This window comes from Cervus elaphus, chromosome 8 (assembly GCF_910594005.1).
Source record: "Cervus elaphus chromosome 8, mCerEla1.1, whole genome shotgun sequence".
NCBI lineage: Eukaryota > Metazoa > Chordata > Mammalia > Artiodactyla > Cervidae > Cervus > Cervus elaphus.
In genome coordinates this window covers 19,986,715-20,012,139 of record NC_057822.1, presented here as the reverse complement: position 1 = coordinate 20,012,139, position 25,425 = coordinate 19,986,715, and the positions used below count along the sequence as shown (strand labels likewise).

General features: G+C 41.2%; 2 protein-coding genes across 5 annotated transcripts in view; one reads left to right on the top strand and one right to left on the bottom strand.

The window, feature by feature from the left end:
* COL4A4 (collagen type IV alpha 4 chain) overlaps positions 1-5,134 on the bottom strand; it is a 146,156-nt gene extending 141,022 nt beyond the window's left edge. For 3 of the 4 annotated variants that reach the window (XM_043909826.1, XM_043909822.1, XM_043909825.1), the window contains exon 1: positions 4,997-5,134. The gene's annotated coding sequence lies outside the window, so the exon portion shown is untranslated. Of the gene's footprint in view, positions 1-4,656; positions 4,914-4,996 lie in introns of those variants that run through there. The other variant, XM_043909823.1, reaches the window with a different exon arrangement.
* A 206-nt stretch (positions 5,135-5,340) lies between these two features.
* Positions 5,341-25,425, top strand: part of COL4A3 (collagen type IV alpha 3 chain) — a 167,260-nt gene continuing 147,175 nt past the window's right edge. Inside the window, exon 1 of the mRNA XM_043909827.1 lies at positions 5,341-5,463. Within this exon, the coding sequence (XP_043765762.1) occupies positions 5,377-5,463 (87 nt within the window). The 5' untranslated portion in view covers positions 5,341-5,376. The remainder of the gene's footprint in view (positions 5,464-25,425) is intronic.

The following is a 25,425-nucleotide window of genomic DNA, read 5'->3' as shown; positions in this document are numbered from 1 at the left end:
TCTCTTGGACTGCAAGAAGATCCAATCAGTCCATCATAAAGGAGATCAGTCCTGGGTGTTCATTGGAAGGACTGATGTTGAAACTGAAACTCCAATACTTTGGCCACCTGATGCGAAGAGCTGACTCATTGGAAAAGACCCTGATGCTGGGAGGGATTGGGGGCAGGAGGAGAAGGGAACAACAGAGGATGAGATGGCTGGATGGCATCACCAACTCAATGGACATGAGTTTGAGTAAACTCCGGGAGTTGGTGATGGACAGGGAGGCCTGGCGTGCTGCGATTCATGGGGTTGCAAAGAGTCGGACGCGACTGAACTGAACTGATTCTATCCAAAGAAGGGTGACGTAATCTGTAAAGAAAAAGAGAAACTTCTGGAAGCTTTAATATAAGCAAGTTACACGATGCATGTGAGGAGTGTAACTAACATTCACCAAACCTTTTACTAGCACTTTTTCAGGCATGTGGGAGATCATTGCCTCATCACCTTCAAAATGAAGTGTGACCACTTTGGTTAATGAGATGTGAAATAGATGTGGCAAGTGTCACAGTAGTTGGCAGATTTTAGAGCAGTTTTTGATTCACTGAATTCTCTTCCCCTTCAGAGGAGATCAGAGAACAGGTTGAGTGGGAATTTCCAGGAGGTTCCTCAGTGGTTTTGATAAGCAGAATTCCCCTCAACCCCTTTCCCACCTCCCTATACCCTGTGATGAAAATGTGTGTGTGTGTGTGTGTGTGTGTGTGAGAGTTGCTCAGTCATGTCCAACTCTTTGCAACCCCATGGACTATAGTCTGCCAGGTTCCTCTGTCCATGGAATTCTCCAGGCAAGAATACTGGAGTAGGTTGCCATTTCCTTCCCTAGAATATGTAGAATATGTATAAATGGAGAAGAAGAGTTTTGTTATTGGAAGCCTCTGAAGTTCGGGGGTTATTTGCAGATGCCCCCAAGGTAACTGGTTCTTTCTGATACAATGTGAGCTTTTATTCAGACAGTAACGTATCAGGTGGATTTCAGAGGACAAACATTGCAGAGAACTAGCTAGAAGAACCATAGTTCACAGATGGTAAGTCCAGGCCCTGGGAAGAGCCATGACCTTAATTGAAAATAACTCTAAGACTGTGAAGAGCCTCTTGATGAAAGTGAAGGAGGAGAGTGAAAAAGTTGCCTTAAAACTCAACATTCAGAAAACTAAGATCATGGCATCCGGTCCCATCACTTCATGGCAAGTAGATGGGGAAACAATGGAAACAGTGACAGACTTTATTTTCTTGGGCTCCAAAATGACTGCAGATGATGACTGCAGCCACGAAATTAAAAGACACTTGCTCCTTGGAAGAAAAGTTATACCAACCTAGACAGCATATTAAAAAACAGAGACATTACTTTGCCAACAAAGGTCTGTCTAGTGAAAACTATGGTTTTTCCAGTAGTCAGGTATGGATGTGAGAGTTGGACTATAAAGAAAGCTGAGCACTGAAGAATTAATGCTTTGAACTGTGGTGTTGGAGAAGACTCTTGAGAATCTCTTGGACTGCAAGGAGATCAAACCAGTCCATCCTAAAGGAAATCAGTCCTGAATATTCATTGGAAGGACTAACACTGAAGCTGAAACCCCAATACTTTGGCCACCTGATGCGAAGAACTGACTCACTGGAAAAGACCCTGATGCTAGGAAAGATTGAAGGCAGGAGAAGGGGATGACAGAGGATGAGATGGTTGGATGACATCACCGACTCTATGGACATGAGTCTGACTAAGCTCCAGGAGTTGGTGATGGACAGGGAAGCCTGGCCTGTGCAGACCACAGGGTCGCAGAGTTGAACACAACTGAGTGACTGACCTGAACTGAGACTGTGAAAGAAACTATGTCTAATTGTTTTTGAGTGTTAAAAACAGAAGGTTCTTGAAAGAAGAGAGATGACTGAGTGCTGAGGTAAAGTTTAAAAATAATTAATTTAAAATGTAGTTAATATTAATCTTTCAAAAAGATTGAAGAAGGAGCTACTGGCAGTCTGGCAAAACACATCACATCAAAAGCCTAGGCACATTCCTATCCAGAGAAGGATATAGAAAGATCATAAACTTTGGAAGAAATCAGACCTGGGTGTGAATCCTGAGTGAATTTGTCAAGTCATCCAGTTTCATTCATTCAGCAAATAGTAAACAACTTCATTCATGTACTAACTAACTTCATTCATTCAATAACATTAAAGAATACCAGAAAGGCCACTGTCCTACTGGAGCTGAACTCCAAAAATAGGGAAGCAAGCACTACACATTTAAGCTCTGTGCAGAAAACAGACCTGATATTGTGACCATGAAAAGGGGGCAAAAACAATAATACAGGCCTTGTCAAAGGTCATTACCATTTCACTTTGTTCAAAACTCTCATCTGGCACCAAGTCAAAAGCAGAGATTTCTGTGTCCTTTGTACTTACAAAAAGGACTGCCCTCACTTTCCTTTTGTTTTATACATTTCAAGAGCCAGCTGGGAAACTCTCGACTCTGAGACCATTTTTTAAAAAATCAAAAATTCTGGTTAATTAACACCATCTAGTGAGCATACTCTGAATATTCATTGGAAGGGCTGACGCTGACTGCTGAATTAGATTCCCACAATTGTTTAAGGTGGGCACACTGATGATGCCGATTTATAGAAGAAAAGACCCTAAGCCAGACTAGTAAGTGTGGAAAAGATGCAAAATCTAAACTGTACTGCAGAGACCACACTTAACGTCTCCTGCGTCCTAACCCTGTTTACATCACAAGTTTCTTTCCTGCTCCTTTGTAGCATTAGAAGTGACTTGCAGTTGACTGTTGCCACCCCTTCTAAAGTCAATAAAGCCAAGTCTGGACTTCAGTCAAAATGACATCTTTTTAGGAAAAGGCAATTGAAATCCAAATTAAGAAAGCTTCTGGACTTCAGTATAAAGAAGGAGCATTTAACTCCAGCATTGAGGGTTGTTTTTTCCAGGAAGTAATGTCAGTTCATTGAAGACTGTCACAGGCCTCTCAGAATTCTTGGACCCATATTTTATCAACAGAGCACCTGCTATCTCATCTAACAAGGATGGCAGGAGAAAGTTTCATAAGCACTCTCCTTATCAATGTGGAGCAGCTATAGCAACATTGTGGAAAACTCCAGAGAGCTTAAATAAAGATACTTCAACACCTGGGGACTTCCCAGGTGGTGCTAGTGGTAAAGAACCCACCTGCCAATGCAGAAGACCAAAGAGACTTAGGTTTGCTCTATCCCTGACTGGAGAGATCCCCTGGAGGAAGGCATGGCAGCCCACTCCAGTATTCTTGCCTGGAGAATCCCATTCTCAGAGGAGACTGGCAGGCCATGGGGTCGCAAAGAGTCAGACACAGCTGAAGCAACTTAGCACGCAGGCACCTGAGTATACAGACTCCCATTGCTGGGGAGTCCGGTGTAACTGGCTTGGGGTGTTTTAGGATTTTTAGAGGCTCCATAAGAGATACTAATATACAGCCAGAGTTGACATTTGGTGGCATAAAAAGAACAGAAGGGAGTTTATAATTATTCCCTCTACAACCATAAAGGGGAGTGTGTATCTTCATTGATTCACTGTCAGGGCTTCACCTACCTCCAGAGGTGCAGAGGTCTAATATACCGTGACCCCACTCTAATTGCAAACAAGTGGTTCTCCACCATCAGCCACCAAACCACACATTTCACACGTGCTATCTGATGACCAGCTACTGCAGACATCAGCAACCCTGATCCAGAGTAAGGGTTCTTAACCTGGAGATGGAATTCAGGTGGTCTGTGAACCGTGGATGGGAATCAATACCACATCTGTCTTTTCACTAAACTTTCCTGGAAGACCAGCGTTTTCTTCAGCTATGAACACAGCTAACAAACCACAACAGTATTTTTCTTGAGGTTCTTGAGACTGTACCCACCGGTATCTTTAAGTCACGTTTCAGTTTTGCAGTCATCACGACTTTGAGATTACGGTTGTTTAACAGATCTGCTGTTAGATCGAATTATTCGGTGCAATAATCACGATGCATGTATGTTACTAGATTATGACTTTACTACTTTGATAATTTGTTCCAGTAAAACGGATTCTGAGAATGGTAATGCTGTAAGAAGGATCTGAATGCTTCGCCAGAGCCCATGTGGTCAGTGGCACAAGAAAACGGCTCGAGCCCTGCTCTGCGGACGGTGCCCAGCACGTCCGCCTCCAAGGCCACCTCGGAGAAGAAGCGCCCTCTCAGGCCGGAGGCACCCCGACAAAACTGGCGCGCGGCCTCCCGTGCACTTCCGCAGATAAGATTTAACGTGAAAAGCCAGTTCAACGCGGCGGAGAATCGGCTGGATGAGCTTTCCCTTTCCCCTCAGCTGCCTCCTGCTCTTGGCATTTCGGAGTGCCCAGACCGCCAGGCTGGTAACTCGAGCCTCCAAATTAATCAAAACACAACAGCACCCAGTTCAAGCCCAGGCAGACAAGACTGGAGCCAGACAAGCTCTCCTCCCGTGACCCCCGGGCCCAACTCCCCAGCCCCGCCCGCCCGCCGGTGCGCCCCACCCCGGGATGCCGCGCACGCTTCCTCCGCCGCCCGCGCCCCCAGCCGGTGGCCCGGGCCCTGGGCCCCTGATCGTCCAGACCCGGTCATGATCGCCTTACCTCGTGGGGACACCCGCCGCCCCGGGGAGCTGCCGCGGCGCCCGCCTGCGCGGCGCGCACCTCCCGCCGCGCCCAATTCCACGCGCCACTCGGCCACCGGTTCACCGCGTTCTCACCGCCGCTGCGTCCGGCGGCGGCCGGATGGAGGCGGGTGGAGAAGGGGAAAGTGGCTAGACGGCACCGCCGGGGAGCCCGGAGCCAGTGGGGCCACCCGAGTGCCCACCCCGGCGCGCCTCCCGCTTAATCTGAGGCAGGGCCGCTGGCCACTCCCTCCACCCTGCTCGGTCACCTCCCCTTCGCACACCCCCCAGGTCCCCACCTCCGACTCGCCACCTCTTACCCCGACTCGCACCACTTTGCCGCGCCGCGACTCCTGAACCTCGGGCGCATCACCTCCTGCACCCCTTGCCCTGGCCCCGCGGCCACCTGCCCCGCAGGCGCGCAGCCTTTCCTCGCCTCCCGCGCGCGCTGCCCGGGGCTGAGGGACGTCGCCTGGAGAGTTGGAGGGGAGCGGGCGGGGGGGACGAGGGCGGGACCTGAGCTACTTCTTCCCTCCCTGGAAGCCTCGGTGGGGAGGCTGAGCCCTACAAAACCCGCCCCGAGCGGGCTGGCCAGGCGAGCTTCACCGCCGGGCTCCCAACGCGCGCCGCGCAGGGGACGCGGGGGCCCGAGAGCCTGCGGGTCCCTGGACCACGCCGGGGCTCTGAGCGGTCGCCCACCATGAGCCCGAGGACCGCGCCGAGGCCGCCGGCGCTGCTGCCGCCGCTCCTGCTTTTGCTCCTGGTGGCGGCGCCCACGGAGGGCAAGGTGAGTACCCGGGGAGGCGGGGGGGACGGCGCGACCCCCACCCCGCTTCCCCTGGCAGCCTGCCCCGTCCGCGGGGAGCGCTGGCCTTGAACCTCTGCTGGTAGGTGCGGTGTCAGTGGGCTCTAGGCAGACTCCTGGTTGGAGCAAGCGAGGATGCCCCGGGACAGGTGGAATGCGCGGGGTTGGAGGAAGAGGCGAAGGGGGAGGCTTGTTTCTGGTTCCCTAGGGATCAGGGGTGGGAGCTAGCCCTCCAGAGGGAGGGAGAGAGGGAGGCAGGTAGGTAGATGGATGGATAGATGAATAGAAATGCAGGCAGATGTATAGAGAGAGATGTGGGTGGATAGATAATCGCCAGGGATGAGCGCTTGAGAGCACCGGATGTAGAGACACGCGAGGTCACCCTGGTGAATCAGAGCAGGCAGCATGGCCTGGCAGAGAGGACAGAGGGCTGGCGTCCCAGCCCTGCCACTTCCTAGATGTCATCTCACACGGAACTCTGACCCCTCCTGTTCCTCCTTGTCAATATTTGCCCTCCGGGGTTCCATCAGTTTTGTTGAGAAAATTTTGCAAATGCATCACTGAAAAGTTAGTAGCACCTTACAGAAGTCATGTTAGGATAAATCAAGCAATCGGTCTCCGTGACTTCTGTTCGAAATGTGAGAGATCCTGGATTCATTTCAATCACCCTGCATATTTCTTGTTATCTGAGAAGATACATTTTTTTTGTCCTCAAAACTGTTAAGGACTCCTGAAGTAGGCTTACTGGATGTTAACTGGTGGAAGTGCAATTTAACTTTTCAGATGCTTTCTGTGACTTCTATTTTTGTAAGTTTTAAGAACTTAATTTGGGATGGCAATGCAGTATAAATTTCATTTCCCAGGATGATCAGATTTTTTTTTTTTTACAAATTTCATGGTTAAGATTGTGATTGGAAATTAATCATCACATAAGTGTGTGTTACATGAAAAGATTCTTCCAACCTACAGTCACAAGTAATCCAAGTATTTTCCTTTTCAGTTAAAATTTATGACATTGCAGGTGAAGCTAAAACCCTCTTTATCACCTCCATACCTTCCCCCACCCCTGTCTAAAGAAGGGTATCCACTCTCACCACTTGGGTTTCTTTTCAGATATTTTTCTGTGCATGCGTATATGCATATATAGACCCACAAACAATATGTGTTTTGTATGTATTTTTAGCATAATTGATACCATATACCTTATACTACTTAAGACAGATCTACCTCTTTTTCTTTTTGCATTATTACAGTTTTCCACAATATGAATATGCCAAATTTAACTGAGCCATTTCCCTATCAATGAACATTTAGGCTCTTTAGTGTTTTATACTCTAAAGGATTTTATAATCCATGTAATCTCTTCATGACGTGGTCCTAATAAAAATGTGCTTTACCTAGACTAAGGATGACCAACCCAGGTAGCTCAGTACTTCTGAACATGATGACTAGAACTCAATCTAAGTCAGTATAGAATGTCTGCCAGCATTAATCCAGAAACAAATACAAGTGAAAAAAAATAGCTGAAGTATCTGTATGTGTGTGTGAGAAGGGCTGGGTTTGCACATTCTTCTAGAGTCCAAAGAAGAGGGGAGATTAGCAACAGGTGGAGGAAGAGGGAAAATATTACCAATGAGTAAAAATTAGCCTGAAAAAAGGATGCTCTGTGATCATACCGCCTCTCCTTATACCAGTTTTCAATTATACTGTCTTATTCCTTATTGTTTTTTACATAAGAAATTTTCTGTCTTACTTTTGGCCAAATCTTGGAGGCTACCTGCTGATGTCACAATGAATCCATTCGTATTATTTTTATCATCATTTGAAGTGAGCCTCTGTTAAAACTTTGCTGAGTTACACAGTGTCATTAGAAAGCATGAAATGTGTCCTCATCACATAGCAAAAAAGAAATCACAGCAAATTAACTGATAACTGGTCTGCACGATGCCAGCATGGCTCCCTCCTAAGGGTAATTCTGATGTTGGGTGAGGCTGTTGACCTCTCTGAGCCTCACTCTTTTCATCTGTAACATGAGGGAGTTGAAACCCTTCATGAGGTGAGGTTTAACTGAGTGAGGCTTTGTGGGGAGTGGGGGCAGTCTTCAGGGCCAACTAAGTGTTGGCATTCTAGAATTCAGATTTAGTAATACCAGAATCCACCTTTTTCAGAAAAGAAGCTGGAAATCTAGTTTCCATTAGGAATCTCTTAAATTCTAAATATTAAATATCTCTTAAATTCTAAATATTAGCAAAGAAATTAAAACTTTACAGAAGGAACAAACTGTATAAGTGAGAGCCAGATGTAGTCATTGGGCCATCCTATTTATCATCTTTGTGCTACATAGTTACAGACATATTTTGCTCTAAATTCCTGTGATTTCATTTTAGCATTTCTCAAAACAAAGAAATAGTGCTGTTCACCCTCTATTCCGAGTTCAGGCAGGGTGGAACTGTCCACCCACACAATTTGTTCTGAAGAACCCTGAGTAAAATCCTGCTGCTGCTTTGCTGAAGGCATCCAGTTCCAGGCCTGACTGTTCAGTACGTGCCCAGTTTTTATAGCTGTTCCCAGGCCCAACTGGAAATTGGGAGGCACTCTGCCTCTGCCACCGGCGGCAGATCTGGGAGAAGTGCAGAGAAAGCGCCTTCTCTGATTATCTGGGGAAGGTGAGATTCATGTACTTTTCCCCATTTGAGATATAGTTTAGCCTTCCTCTATTTGCCTTAAAATTCGAGACAGGGCAGGAATATGGCCAGCAAGTATCAGGAACTGAATAACAGCTGTGTTTAGGGAGGGTGCTTCTCAACTGATTTGGTTTTTAAATCTAAAAACAAAAAATTAAGTTGAATTAAGAAACATTTCAAACAGACAAAAAGTCATGTAACAGACTCCAGTTTATCCGTCTCTGAGATTAAGCAAGTATTAAGTTTGGACCTGTTTGTTCTCCCATCTCTCCTTTCAGGAAAAGAATAAATAAATACAAAAAGTCCTACATTCATTTTTTGCCTACTCTTCCACGCATGGTTTTATATTTATGCACCATGGATGCGTGTGTGTGTCAGTCACCATAAAAAATAAATGCTGTTGTTGTATGGTCCTTCAAGTGTAATAAATGATTTCACATGAGACATACCTATTGGAGCCTGCTTGTGTCAGTCAGCAGGATGTTTCTGGTTTTCATCCATGTTGATAGAGATGTGATTTGTTTACATACATATAAATGTAATAGCTGCTGCATATGTAATAGCTGCCGCATAGTATTCAGTTACATAAATAAAGTACAATTTATTTTTCCATCTGCCAAACAGTAAGTTTGTTTCTTTGCTCTCCTCTTACAAAATTGAAATGTACAGCTTTGTATATGTACCACTGTGACAACCAGATGTTGAATTGCTAGGGGGAATTCAAAGAGGGTTATCAGAGAAAACATATTAAATTGTGTTAGGGATTGTCAAATCGACTCCAACAACATGCCACAGTACCTGTTTTCCTATATCCTCAGCAAAACTTGGTGTACTGAGATGTTAATGGATATGAAATCAGATCTTGTTTTGACTAGTGAGCTTAGCATTTTTTGATTGACAGTCTATAATTCTCTCTGAGTGAATTGCGTAAATAGGTCTTTGCCTATTTATCTTTTGTGACCTTTGCCTTTTTGTTGCTAATTAATTAGAAGTTGTTTATATTTGGATACTGAATTAATTCTGCTATTTAAATATGCAGAAAATATTTCATTCCAGGTTTTGGCTTACCTTTTCATTTAGTTATTGGTGCCTTAACATATAATTTTTCTTTTCACTATAATCTCAGACTTATCCATGTTTTCTTTGATTTCATTGATTTTGTGTTTCGCATCTTGTTGAGATCTTTTCCTTCCCCAGGACTATAAAAATGTTCTCCTATGGTAAAAAAATTATAGTTTAATTCTTTTGCATTTAAGACTCAATCTTTGAATTGTTTTCTACTTCTGGGATTATAATCTTATCTCTCTCCACAGAGAAAAAGAATGGTCCCAACATTATTTATTAAAGAGTTCATCCTTTTCCTCACTGTTTTGCTGTGTTACATCTGCAAACATGTGTGCCAAACACTCATTAATATTTGATCTGTTTGAATTCTTACATAGGTCTGTTTATTCGGGGCTTTAATTTCTCACAATGTTTTAGAGTTTTCTGGGTTTTTTTAATTTCTAAGTATTTGACATTCTTAGTGTTATTATAAATAATATATTCTTTTAAAAAATTTATAGTCTAACTAATAAATTTATTAAAAATTAGTTGAATTTTATATTTTGACTTTGATCAAGCAACTTTGAATAATCCAAATGCATTTAAGGCTAAAAAGTTTCCCCTAAACACTGTTTCAGCTGCATCATCCAAGTTTTGATAAAAACTACTTTAATATCATTAAGTTCAAAATCTTTTCCAATTTTTCTTTGTCTTATGGGTTATTTAAATGTTTATTTCTTAATTTTGAAGCACAGGAAAATTTTTTAGTTTTTTTTATTGAATTGTGGTAGAGATGATATTCTGACTTCAATTTTTTCTATATATCTTGTCACTAGATCAAGATTTTTTATCGTGTTATTGAAATTGTGACATGTGTGCATACATGGGATTTTTTTGTATATCCTATATTTAACCTGAGATTATCTATTTTGCATCGTCTTGAACATTCTCAGGTTTTTTTTTAATGTTTTTAATTTATTTTTTTAACTTTTTATTTTGGGGTACAGTCGATTCATATTGCGATAGTTTCAGGTGAATAGCAAAGGAACTCAGCCGTACATACACATGTATCCGTTCTCCCCCCAAACTCCCCTCTCATCCAGGCTGCCATATAACGTTGAGCAAAGTTCCCTGTGTGCTGTGCAGTGGGTCCTTGTTGGGGATCCATTGAAACGTAGCAGTGTGTGCATGTTCATTCCAAACACCCAGACTATCCCTTCCCCTTGGCAACTGTAAATTCATTCTCTAAGTCTGTGAATCTCTTCTGTTCTGTAAGTTCATTTGTATCGTATCTTTTTAGGCTCCACATATAAGGGATGCCATATGATATTTCTCCTCTGTCAGACATTTATTTTTTATATTTCTCTTCCCCACTCTCTACTCCTGGCATTCTCAGGAGCCAAGCTCAGCCTTCTCATTTTTCCTCCAGTTCTTCTGACTTCTCATGTCAGGTATCTTTCCTGTGTGACTGAGCTTCTCCTGGTGCTTCCTCCCTGAGAGGCCATTTTGGCTATGGGCTTCACACAGGCATGGCCTCATGTGCCTTGAGACTCCCCCATGGCTTCCTGTTGCACCCCAAAAGTGCAGGCCGTTAACACCTGTGGGGCAAAGCTCTGACCAGCAGAAGGTGGGAACCGTTGGATAAACTCTTCTCTTTTCCCCACAGAAGAAGGGTCTTAAACTGCAGAGGTTCTCACAGACTCTCCAGGCGACCTCCTCATCAGTTGTCTTTGAGACCAAACTGTAACATACTGAGCTTTTCTTTTTTTTTTTGGAAGAGAGATATTTATCATTTATAACAGATATTTATAATTTAAACCACGTGATTGTATACACTAAAAATGGAGGCTAGCTCAGGTCCTTTGGGTCCTAGTAACAAGCTTCCAGAAACCTCTACAATATCTTCAGTATAAACCCGTGCAGGTAGAATATTGATCAGAAAACTCTAAGCTGGATGTCACTTCCAGGTTCAAATGAAACCTGGATAATTCTCATAGGCCCCAGTAAAACTACTAGGAAAACCTAAGTCTTCTTGATAATAACTTTTATTTAAAGGAAAGTGAACCCAAGAAATCACAGTGGCTGCCTTTCTTATGGGCTTCCCAGGTGGTGCTAGTGGTCAAGAACCTGCTTGCCAATGAGGAGGCATAAGAGATGTGGGTTTGATTCTTGGGTTGGAAAGATCCCCTGGAGGAGAGAATGGCAACCCACTCCAGTATTCTTGCCTGGAGAATCCCAGGGACAGAGGAGCCCGATGGGCTATGGTCCATGGGGTCACGAAGAGTCATGACCCACCTCCGTTTAGGTCCCTATACAGTGACTGTGATCTTGAAGAATGTGTCCCGGTTGCATTTCCATATCCCTCATCATTGAAAGTTGTCCACAACTTAAACACTCAAGACAGTCTCTCTAGTGTTCATCAAGGGCTTAGTAACTGTTCACTCTCATTATGACTGTCATCACAATCATTACTATTGCTAACGAATTGGACTTTTGTTTCTCATGCTGTTTCCCAACCTGCTGTATCCTATGACGTGCTCCCATCCATCTTTCAGTGTTTAATTCTCTCTCCTGCTATTTGTAATGTCCAGGAGATTTTTGATCTAATATAATTTTCCATAATGAAAAATATCTCTGGAACTATTCAACATGGGTTATAACCCCAGGTCTATTAATTCCCAGTTTTTTTTTAAACTTTCTGCCTTAGTTTCCTCATCTTAAAATGGAAGTAAGAGATCTGCCTCAGGATTGTATGAGGATTAAATGATTTAACACATACAACACACACTTTACCATGCCTGTCACATAGTAATCATCCAGTAAATATGAAATGTGATTATGTTTATTCACTAAATGTTACTTTCAATGACTATTCTTATTTCTAAACGTTCTTTTGGAGTCTAAGTCTTTCTAGGGTTTTCTGATTTGTTGGGGTTATTTTTCAGTCTTTTTTGTAGGGATTTTCCCCCCCCCTTTTATACCTTTAGTTATTCTGCACTTATTTGTATTATCTTTCTGATTCTTTTTGTATGATTTCAAGATTTGGGAGTGCATCTTGCTTCTTAAGTCTGTTGACTGACACTCATGGGGAGACTCTGTAAATGAGAGATTTGTGGGAAATAAGCCTCCTGTGTCATCACAGCTTGCACCCTCACCCACCCATTGCTCCCACACTGGAGCTGTCCTGCCCTGGGAGAAAAAAAAAAAAAAAGAGCAAAGTAGTTCTAAGGCTCCCAGGGGATTTTCCCCACTTGGACAGACTTATGTAATAACAGTAATGGTTTGGGGGGAGGGGGATGGGCGTACCAAGCATGTTTCCTTTCCTGTTCTCAAGGTCACCCTCCTCAAGGCCTCTCCTACTGCCCACTTCCTCCAAACATGCTATTCTTACATTTTTTAAAGTTTTTAAAAAATTTATTTATTTTTAATTAGAGGCTAATTGCTTTACAATGTGTTGGTTTCTGCCAGACATCAACATGAATCAGTCATAGATATACGCATATGTATCCCTCTTGAACCTCCCTCCCACTTAACCACCCCCATCCCAGCCCTCTCCATTGCCCCAGAGCACCAGGTTGAGCTCCTGCCTAGACTTTCATTTGATGACTGGGACAAGGTCAAGGCCACACAGCAAAGCCACCAGCTTCGTCTCTCTGAACAGACTAAGGGTCTTTCTCCTTGAGTGTCTCTGTGGGGTTGCAGTCCTTGGTTGGTTTCCAAACATGGTCTAGGGAAATAGTCTGAATTAAATGCAATTTGTCATTGTATTTCCCTTATCATTGTTACCGTGTTACTCAGAACACAGTAATAACTGCCCAGCGTTACCTGTGCCTAAGGTTAACTTTGTTAAAACACTGCAATTGATTAAGACCCCTAAACCTACATATGTATGAATCTGACAGCTGGGCTGTCTGGTCTACACACACCCTGTGGCCCTTCATCCTTGTGCAGTTAACCACACTCGTGTTGTGACCTTCAGTCAAAAAGCAGCCATCCATCTCTTCTCAGCCTTTTGGCTAAGATCGAGTGTAAAAAGCAGCCATCCACCACAGTCATAGGTTTTTCAAGATCAGTAAAAAAACTTTGTTTTACAAAGTTTATATTCAGCCTCAGCCTAAACTTTGTAATCATAACAGATTTTCACCATAGGTCATTTATTTCACCTCTGTTTTCAGTTTAAGAAAATAAGGAAACCAAAATTATATCAACTTCTTAACAGGATAGACAAGTTCCATATTAGCCCTACTACCATGGCCTTGAGCTTAACCTCTCTGAGCTGTCTTCCTCTCTAACAATCTGATAAGAAAGCATCTTATTGCAAGTTCTACATCATCTCACAAGATCTAATCACTGGCTCTTGTCTTCTCTAAACACCCACCCATGCGTGTTCTTGTTCCTCCTGGGGATCTTCCAGTAACCCTCAATTAAGACTTCTGGCTTCAAGTATGTTTTCTTAGCCAAAATTGAATTAAATTATATCAGCTTTATATGGAATATAAGCTTTTTTCACTTTCATTGCTTTTATAAGTTAGATAAATAAATCTATGTCCATGCCATCCTAGGAGTGGAGCCATAACTGGGAGTCATGTGTGTAATTTAAAATTTTCCAGTAGCTACATTAAAAAAGAAAAAAAAACAGATGAAATTAATTTTGGTCGATTTTATTTATTCTAATATATCCATAACAGTATCAGCAAAATGTATAATCACTATTATAAACATTGAGAGATATGTATCTTCTTTTCATATTAAATTTTCAAAATCTGTATCTGTTTTGCACTTCTAGAACCTTCCAATTCAATTAACCACATTTCAGGTGTCTATAGCCATGTGTGGCCATCATTCTAGATAGCAGAAACCTAGGTAAATTACATCCAGATATGAGAAGGGGTTACAGTCCATAAGTATTTATCTCTGGATAGAACACATTTGCTCTGATTACTTGCCATAAAAAATAAACATGTGGCCAAATAATAAACATCAATTAAAGAGAGTAAATCAGCATGGGTTGTGCCTAAATTCCCATGCAAATTTTTTCTCCAGAAAAGTAAGATAGTTGGCCTTGGCTGCAATGTTTAAAACTATGCAGATTACCATTTGTACAAGTTTAATTGTATTGCAATTATATTGCCCCATTATCAAAATATGAGTAAGTTATACACACTCAAAAATTGAAGACACATCACAAAAACAGCAAACACTTGGCAAAAGAAATGGAGAAAATTATGAATGTATTGAAAACCAACATGTTACACCTTGCCTTTCATAAACTATAGACTGTGTGCTTAGTCCTGTCTGGCTCTTTGCCACCCCAATAGAATGTAGCCCGCCAGGTTCCTCTGTCCATGAGATTATCAAGGCAAGAATACTGGAGTGGTTTGCCATTTCCTCCTCCAGGAGATCCTCCTGACCCAGGGACTGAACCCATGTCTCCTGCATTTGCATTGGCAGGCAAGTTCTTTACCACTGAGCTACCTGGGAAGGCAAACTATAGACTAAGTTATCACTAAAGTTCAGCCAGGTAACAAGGCTAGTGTTAGCCTGAACAAGTTGCTTCCAAAAAGGTCTCTAGTTTTCTTACCTGAAGATGATGCTCAATACATCATATTATTAGTGATCAATACAGTACTTGATACAAAGTAATACCCAGCTTTTAAATAATAAAGATATTATTTATCTTTAATAAAAGCAGGAAAGAGAGAACAGGAGAAACACATGGGCACATGGCGAGGTGCTGGGGATAAACCAAACAGCCTGAATCCCTAACCATGATGGATTTGGGATTCTAGTGGAGTAGAAGAGAGAGACAGGAGCTCAGTAAACAAATGTGCAACTATGGATCTTGGTACCTGCTGGAAGAGAATGGGATGTGGTGATGAAGAAGAAGAGGTTCTATCTTAGCCCACCTTTCTGATAAAGCAGCATACAAGCTAAGGCCTAAGGAACCAGCATGGAGACAGCCTTGGGAAGCTCTGAGGAATATGGTCCAGGACTTCTAGACAGTGGAGGGAGGCAAGACACTTTCAATCTTTTGGCTCCTGGGTTGTCAAAGCATAAAACTAAGACCAACAGAACTTTTTTTTTAAAGGGAGGGGGAAGAAAAGAGCTGAGTTTATTTACTCACCACCAAGGGAACACATGCCCCTGAAGGAATATGCTGAGTGTTTTGTTAGAGGTGGGAGGAAGGATGGGGAACAGGGAGGCAGGGGACCCCAGAGAAGGACGACTCATGGTGGTCCTACTAATAAGGATGGAAAGCTGCTCACTGAACAGGGTGGGATAAGTCCACAGGCCTGTATGTAGCTGATTGTGGCATGATTTTAAGGTCTGCACTGAACAAATAAGTATTTTAACAAAAAAGGTATGATGCTGTGTTTATGCTATTTACAAGATAGTTGTCACATTAGTAATGGATGAGTAACAAATTCACAGAACAGTTTGGTAATGGGCTCACATATAAAGTGGTGTGATGAAAACCCTCTTTTGCTAACTGTCTCTTCTCAGTCTCAAAGGGATGGGTCTGGGTTTGCCCCATGTGGCTGAGAAGAGGTAAAGCTGAGCCAAAGAGACCTTGTCTCAGGTGACGTAGGCCCATGCCGGGGAAGGCGCTAAACCAGGGAAGGATGAGATCCACTTAAGGACTGGAGACCTCCTCACTCCAAACCCAGTAGCACCAACCTCTCTTGAGTGCAGGTCTGGGACACAAAATGTCATGTCAGGCTCCACTCCAGGCCTCCCCGACTGGAATCTGCACTTAATGAATTCAAAGGATTCCTGGGCATATTATTGTCTGAGAACTGCATTGGCCTTGATAAGGACACTGGAGGGTCCTTCAAACTGTGATTGGCCCTGGAGTATTTCAGGACAGTGACCTGACCCCAATTTTAAAGATCTGTGTGGCTGATCCCCAGGGAAGGTTGACTGCTCTCTCCCTGGGAACCCAGCCTACGTGAAGGAGAAGTAACCAAGCAGGAACCAAGCCTTGCTGGTGCCTTCTCCTTGGATTCTTGGATTCAGAAAGAAAGGAAGGGAAGATGAACCAGTCTAGACCAGTAGAGCAGGTGCTCAGTCTGTCTTAATTGATTCAGTGAGGTTAATTTGAGAATTATTTATGTACAGACAAAGGTTAAAAATCCACTTCAAGAAAAAAAAAATCTAGTCCATAGTGTGCCGCTCTGACACAAGGTCAGGCTATCAAAAAATATTTCCCTTTAAGGAAGTCCAAAAAAGATGGGATATATGTACACATATAGCTGACTCACTTTGCTGCACAATATATACTAACACAACATTGTAAAGAAACTACACGCCAATAAAAAATTTTTTAGCAAGATACAACAACAAACTTTAAAAGAAAAATATCTCTACATATCTTGGTAGGTCTTATGTATACATGTAAATATACACACAAATATATTTAAAGAATATTTTATAGTCTCAGAATGTTGATGTTGATTGTTATAGGAAGATAGTGGCCCCCAAAAGTATAATTTTCAGAACTATTTAAAAATGTAACCATGTAACCAAAAATATAAGAATCTTTTCTTTTTCTGACAGTAGTTTTGGGGAAAGTTAGGAATTTTCCATTTTTAATCTTTAAGATTGATGTTTGGTAATTAGATTGTCTTGCCGAATTGATTTCTTAGAGAAGTGATCCCAGTGTTTAAAAATAAGTTCAAGTGTATTTAGAAACCTCGGGAGGTTTGTCATTATGTAGACAAAACAGTCAGGTCATTGGATTTTTTTTTCCCACCAAGATATTTTGTTGTTGCATGAACTTTTCAAGCAAAGGTTCAACAAGCAGAAAGCTGAGAAATTTACAGTATTATCCTTTTGAGTCAAATGACAAAGTATGTCTGAGAAGAGGCAACATGGCTAATATTCATTTCTTTGTTTAACCAGATGATAGGATAATTTTATGCTGTTTATTTATGTATGAAATCGTGAAGACTGAAGAGTTTACATACTGGCTTTAAAAATAAAAGGTTGAAAAAAAAAGGTTGATTAAAAAAAAAAAGGTTGTATGTGTTGTACAAACTTTGTAAAATGTTTAAAAGTACAAAATGAATTATAAACATAAAAATTATCCATGATCATATTACCCATAGACAATTGCTATTAACATTCTGGTCAGTTTCCTTCCCGACTTTTATTCTGCTTTTTTTTTTCACCTAAGAATAGACTGAAAAAAATTTCCTGGGTCATTAATTTTTCCAAATATTACTTTTAATTATCTACAGAGTGCTTCATTAGAGGTGGTACTATAACTTATTTAACTAATGCCCTTCTACTGAATATTTTGGTTATTTCCAATTGTTTAGAAATAATACTACAATGGAACTCCTTGAAAATAAACATTCATTAAAACTACACTTTAAATGATTTTGTGTGTAGATACTTTCTTGTTAGATGTCTGACTTTGTGCCTTTCTGAGAGCTAGATGGCAAGGTGTTATCATTCCTGATTTACAGGTGAGGGTCTGATCCAAGAGTGTTCACCAAGTTAGTGGAAGGAGTGGATTTAGAACTGGGAGTTCTGGCTCTTCAATAAAGCTCTTTCCTACCAAAACATCACAGATAACGGAAAGAGTATCAGATGCCACGTCATGCATTATTTAGATAACTAAGTACTATTTGAAATAAAATTGAATTTTTAAATGCTTCAGTTATCAAAAATGAATGATTCACGACACTGCTATCTTTTTACAATCACAACACTAATGAAATACCTTATTTATTTATTTATCTTGCCAATCTAGAAAGATTTTAACTCATTTCCATGTCGCTTCCCCTACTGGACTCCTTGGAAGACAGATGTTATGTCTTACCCATCTTTGTAATTCCAGCTCTTGACATCGTACTTGGTGTTACTGGTCCTCAATGAATGTTTGTAGAATTGGATGTACATTTTATTAAACACTAAAACAAAAAGGTCAATAAAGAATTAACAGGCTGATTCATGTTGGTGTCTGGCAGAAACCAACACAATATTATAAAGCAATTATCCTCCAATTAAAAATAAACAAATTTTAAAAATAAAACAAGCCTGCCTATTTGAAAAAAGAATGAACATACCTTCTAAACCGTTGGCATAAGAATAAAAATAAAATACTATTTTTCAGATGAAATATTTTTAATGATTATACTCCATTTTTAGATATTATAGCATATTAGCTATATTCTCTTACAATATATCCTTGTAGCTTATTTATTTTATATAGTTTGTACCTCCCACCCCCTCCCCCTAACATGCCCTTCTCCCTTGCCCTCTCTACACTGGTACCACTAGTTCATTCTCTATATCTGTGAATCTGTTTATTTTTAATTATATTCACTCTTTGTTTTATTTTTTAGATTCCAGACATAAGTCATAGCATACAGTATTTTATCTTTCTATGTCTGACTTATTTCACTAAGCATAATACCCTCCAGTCCATCCATGTTGTTGCAAATGGCAAAATTTCATTCTTTTTTATGACTGAGTGGTATTCCATTAGGGCTTCCCCGGTGGCTCAGGGGTAAAGAATCTATCTGCAATGCAGGAGATGCAGGTTTGATCCATGGATTGGGATGATCCCTGAAAGAGGGCATGGCAACCCACTCCAGTATTCTTGTTTTGAGAATCCCGTGGACAAAGGAGCTGGTGGGCTACAGTCCCACCAGGTCACAAAGAGCCAGACATAACTGAAGTGACTTAGTGCATACACACATGCACGCAGTATTCCATTGTGTGTATATATCACATCTTCTTCATTCATCCCTTGATGGACATTTAGATTGTTTCCATATCTTGGTTGTTGTAAATAATGCTGCTGTGAACATTGGGATGCATGTATCTTTTCAAATTAATGTTTTTATTTTCTTCAGCTATATACCCAGGAGTGGAATTATTGGATTTTATGGTGGATCTATCAGGCTTCTCAGGTGACACTAGTGGTAAATAACGTTCCTGCCAGTGTAGGAGACTTAAGAGACTCAGGTTCCATCCCTGGGTTGGGAAAACCCCCTGGAGGTTGGCTGCCCACTCTAGTATTCTTGCCTGGTGAATCCCATGGATAGAGGAGCCTGGCAGGCTACAGTCCATAGGGTTGCAGAGTCAGACACAACTGAAGTGCCTTAGCATGGATGCACACTTGGGAGTTCTATCAGTATTTTTAATTTTTTGAGGAGCCGCCGTACTATTTTCCATACACCAAGTTACATCCCACCAACAGTGTACAAGAGTTCCCTTTTCTCTACATCCCTACCAACATTTGCTATTTGAGTTTCAAATGAAATATTGAATGCTTCATTCATTAATTCAGCTAATTAGAATTAGATAATGCAAAGATACAACCAGCATGGCCCATCCTCAATTTATGGAATATGCCACCAAGTGAAGGGTTTTGATAAGTATGCAGACAATAGGAATGAAATTATACATACTGTCACACGGCAAATATGCAAAAGTGAAATCAGAGTGAAGTGAGAAAGAAGAGAGATTTCTAAATGTATGGAACATTGAACGTGTAGGCTGTATATTAATCAAATCTGTGATGGCAGTGGAGCCAGAAAGTAGTAAGATTTCAGTGACTTAAAAACATAGCTTATCCTCAAAGTAGAGTACCAAAAAAAGAGGTGGAACGAGTGTACTTATATAACCACGTGAAGTTACTGGCTGGTATTTTCACCTTCTTCAGCCTTGGCCTCAGCTGGAGCTCTTCAGCGTTTGGCAGCAATGTCCTCAAGGTTTACACACGTGGACTGGATTCTCCTTCATTTGCTCTCTTAGGCAAAAGCAGATTCCACAGTCCCTTCCAAAAAGTGATAAAAACGTAAGAACAATACTGCATCTGAAATCTCATGACATAAGGTTCCTGCTGATTGGAGACCAGACTATGTGCCCCTGAAGATGCCAGCGCTCTCTGATTGCTGCAGATAAGGCTGGAAAAAGTCAAGGGGTTGATTTATCCAGTACCGCATGGACCTGGGGTTATGCCCACAGGACTAGTCAGAGTGTCTGCTCACTGAGACCTGCTCAGACCTCTTGGAGATGAAGCATTCAGAGGGCATGTGACCAGAACAAGCAGCATCTCCAGACCCTAGGAGGGCAGTCCTGCAGGCAAGGGTATCTGAGGCTCCCTGCCAGTCAAGAGAGGCCACGCTGAGCCGCAGTCAGAGCCCTGTACTCTCTGCCAGCAGGAAGGCACTGTTGTGACAGTCTGGGGCAAGTCACTTGAATTCTAAGACTCTTCATTTCCTCAATCATAAAAATGTGGTCATAAAACCTCTCTCTCCTATTTCCAGAAATAATACAGTTGAACACATCTTGCACACAGTTAAGCATGCTACAAATGCCAAGTAGTATTGAGATAGGAATGAGTTTCAATATCAAGAAAGCTGTAGTCCAAATATGTTTCTTATACTCATTCTAATTCTCCTGTTATTTTGTGACCTAGTATCTACTTCCTGGAATGTATTAAGGAGTATCTTGTTTTCAAAACTATTACTCAGTGCATTCTTTGCCACTGGTATTTTCTAATAACATTATTTGGAAAGCTCAGCAGAAATGGCATCCTCCCGTAGCACTGTCCCTGTCAAAGAATGAACAGTTTATTGACTTTACACCATCCCGTGTAAATACTGATGCTAAAACTCAGCCGATGATTTCATGGCTTTGATGGTGACTTTCCAAACACCTCAACTAAAATACCTGTTAAGTACAGAGATAGTCCTGCATAATATTTAATACTAATAATCTGTCCCTTTCTAATCTTTAAGATATAGGCTCTTTGGCCTGTATTTAAAAGACAAGTCATGTAGCCAGTTTTGGCACACTCCCTCCCTCAAATTCTGTTAATATGTAATCTGCTGCAACTGCGTAGAAAGTGTAAATTCATTTTGTGCCCATTCACAGATCATCTTAGGTGCAATGCATTGAGCTAAGGAAACTCTTGGAGTGCCTTCCAACAGAGGATTGATCCTTGAGGAGTTTCATGCTGAAGCTGCTAGAACTCATTATCAGACCTGGCAAAATATTTTTTCTGTGTTGATTTTTTCTTCCCTAACAATAAAAGTAATATATGCCCATTTGTGAACATTTGAGATATAAAGATAAATATAAAGACAATGCAAAAAAAAAAAGTACTCCTAGTATAAGAACCTAGGGGCAGCCAGTGTTAATATTTTGGTATATTTATATAAAAATAAAGCCATACATCATATACATATTGTATCCCACTTTTTTTGATGTTGTATTACATTGTTAATATTTTCCCACATCATTAAGCATCTTTAAAAATGAATGCATATATTTCATGGTGTTTGTTGTTATCATTTTTGTTTGGTTGCTAAGTTGTGTCCAACTCTTTGTGACTCCATAGACTGCAGCATGCCAGGCTCCCCTGTCATCATGTTTATATACCATAATTTAACCTAAAATTTTGATATTATAAAGAAAACTATGAAGAATTCTTCCCTGCTTATAATTTTTTATAATAAGCTCACAGAGTTATTTAGATCAATTGGCATGCTTTTTTCTTTCTTTATACCACAAGTTCTACTCATCCAGTAATAAACATAATTTAAATACTAAGCAAGAAGAAAACACAATTATGCAAATCTTATTATGTAAATATAACTAGAGCTAACATTTTTATATAAATTCTATTTTTTTTAACTTAAACCAAAATGTGACGGTGTATGATATGAGCAGAAGATATAAATTTTAAAAATTTCTCCAAAGTAGCAAATTTGCCCATCATATCTGCAGTGATCTACCCATCCCCCATCGATTTCTAGTGATCTCAGTTCTGCCCCTAAAATGGATATGTTGAATACAGTCAAGATTTTCTTAGAATGCAAGTCTGAGGATGAGATACACACAAATTAAATATGGTGTTTAGCAGTCATTCCCCTTGTTAAAGACCTGGAGTTAGCCTCGTGTTAGATAGAGCTAAAAATTCTCACCTCAGCCAGTCCACCATTTCTTAGTGCCCTGCACCCTTGTCCTCAGCTGTAAATCTAGAATGAGGTTGACTCAAAGATCTCCATTATCCCTTACCATAGAACATCCCATTGGTTTTAGATCATTCCAAGCATTTGGAGAGGAGGTGCTATTTCCCAATGTGCCTTAATTTCAATCAGTGAAAATTTTTTCCCTCTCAATTGCACTCTACCTGCCCTATCCCCTCATGCTTCTCTCATGCATTTTTATGAGCTCCCAGCAGGTGACATTTGAGCTTACAATCTGCTGGATTTTTTTTTGTTTTAATTTTAGGTTTCTTGAAGGCCAACCTTACTAAAACCATGCATCTAAATTAGAACTAAATTGATTTCCTTATGTCAAATTGAGCAGTAACTTGATAAGCATTCTAGTGCATTATAAGCCCAGGAGTAGATTATATAGTGATTGTATTATAATCTTATATGCAAATAATAATGTAGAGAAAAACAGGATTGAAATAAAGAAAAGACCCAAAAAAACTCACAATTTTGTAAAAGAGGAAAATGTTGGAAATTCTGACCTGCACCTGCTGAAACACAGGATCAGTCAGACCCCTCTTGAATCATCACACATTAGATTCAAGAACTTTTCTTTAAGCAAGTTAACACAAATGTCTTGGAAAGGAATGGAGATCATTCTGTCATTTTTGAGATTGCACCCAAGTACTTCGTTTTGGACTCTTTTGTTGACTATGAGGGCTACTCCATTTCTTCTAAGGGATTCCTGCCCACAGTAGTAGATATAATGGTCATCTGAATTAAATTCGCCCATTCCAGTCCATTTTAGGTCATTGATTCCTAAAATGTTGATGTTCACTCTTGCCATCTCTTGTTTGACCATGTCTAATTCACCCTGATTCATGGACCTAACATTCCAGGTCCCTATGCAATATTGCTGTTTACAATATTGCCAAACATTCATTGGATCAAATTGTCAACATCTGTTGGATCATTGAAAAAGCAAGAGAGTTCCAGAGACCATCAACTTCTGCTTTATTGACTATACCAAAGCCTTTGATTGTGTGGATCAAAACAAACTGTGGAAAATTCTTCAAGAGATGGGAATACAAGATCACCTTACCCACCTCCTGAGAAATCTATATGCAGGTCAAGAAACAACAGTTAGAACCGAACATGGCACAACAGACTTGTTCCAAATTGGCAAAAGAGTACGTCAAGACTGTATATTGTCACCCTGCTTACTTAACTTATATGCAGAGTACATCATGTGATGTACTGGGCTGGATGAAGCACAAGCTGGAATCAAGATTGCTGGGAGAAATATCAATAACCTCAGATATGCAGATGACACCACCCTTATGGCAGAAAGTGAAGAGGAACTAAAGAACGTCTTAATGAAAGTGAAAGAGGAGAGTGAAAAAGCTAGCTTAAAACTCAACATTCAGAAAACTAAGATCATGGCTTCCAATCCCATCACTCCATGGCAAATAGATGGAGAAACAATGGAAACAGTGACAGACTTTATTTTCTTGGGCTGCAAAATCACTGCAGATGGTGACTGCAGCCATGAAATTAAAAGATGCTTACTCCTTGGAAGAAAAGTTATGACCAACCTAGACAACATATTAAAAAGCAGAGACATTACTTTGCTGACAAAGGTCCATCTAGTCAAAGCTATGGTTTTTCCTGTAGTCATGTATGGATGTGAGAGTTGGACCATAAAGAAAGCTGAGCACTGAAGAATTGGTACTTTTGAACTGTGGTGTTGGGGAAGACTCTTGAGAGTCCCTTGGACTGCAAGGAGATCCAACCAGTCCATCCTAAAAGAGATCAGTCCTGGGTGTTCATTGGAAGGACAAATACTGAAGCTGAAACTCCAATCCTTGGCCACCTGATGCGAAGAACTGACTCATCTGCAAAGACCCTGATGCTGGGGAAGATTGAAGACAGGAGGAGAAGGGGATGACAGAGGATGAGATGTTTGGATGGCATCACCGACTCTATAGACAAGAGTTTGAGCAAGCTCCAGAAGTTGGTGATAGACAGGGAAGCCTGGCGTTCTGCAGTCCATGGGGTCGCAAAGAGTCAGACACAACTGAGCGACTGAACTGAATTGAACATGAATGCAATGTGTTTAGCATTTTTTGATGTAAAATCAGGAGACTAAAGGAGATCAGTCCTGGGTGTTCATTGGAAGGACTGATGTTGAAGCTGAAACTCCAATCCTTTGGCCACCTGATGCGAAGAGCTGACTCAATGAAAAAGACCCTGATGCTGGGAAAGATTGAGGGCAGGAGGAGAAGGAGATGGCAGAGGATGAGATGATTGGATGGCATCACCGACTCAATGAACACGGGTTTGGGTGGACTCCAGGAGTTGGTGATGGACAGGGAGGCCTGGCGTGCTGCGGTTCATGGGGTCGCAAAGAGTCGGACACGACTGAGCAACCTAACTAAACTGACTGACAGGAGACTAATACCAGTTACTCTCAGCATCCACCCACTAACATACTGTAAATTATTTACTTGGGAGTCTATTTCAGTGAATTTTACCTTTAGGAGGTAGCAGTAGGAAAAGCTTCGCTAAAGCCAGACTTGTTTTTGCATGTGAAAATGTTGTGCTTTTTCATTTGAATAAATCACTGAATTGGTCTAAATAGAGTGGGTTCTTTGTTGTTGTTATTATAAGCTTTTCTGGTCTAGAATTTTCCTGTTTACTCACTATGAAGAAGGACAGTGCTTTTCGCTTCTAAAATTGGAGTGGTAGTTCTGACTATAAGCAAATTGAAAATGATCATGTTCATCAAAATCACCACAGTGAACCATGACCCAAGAGATGATTTCCAACAGTCCATCTCTGGGGCCTTGAAGAGAAATACAAGTGTGCATAGCCATGCGTGAGTATAATAACACACACCTATAGATTTCTATATATGATGATGGTTAAATGTTACAGTGTCTATAAATGTTTGGCACAGTGTCTGGCGTGTTCAACCCACTCCAGTATTCTTGCTTGGGAAATCCCATGGACAGAGGAGCCTGGTGGGCTATAGTCTATGGGGTCACAAAGAGTTAGACACGACTTAGCAACTAAACCACCAAACCACCACTGGCGTGTTGGGAGCTCAGTACTTGTTCATGGCAGTGGGTGGTGGTATTTGGCAGTCTTTGACCAAGTCAGATCTGGTTTTTCTTACTAGAACCCAGAAGTCAAACTGCTTTTGTTAACTTTGCAATCTCTTCTTGCATACTGAGAGAGTTGTTGAGCTGTTC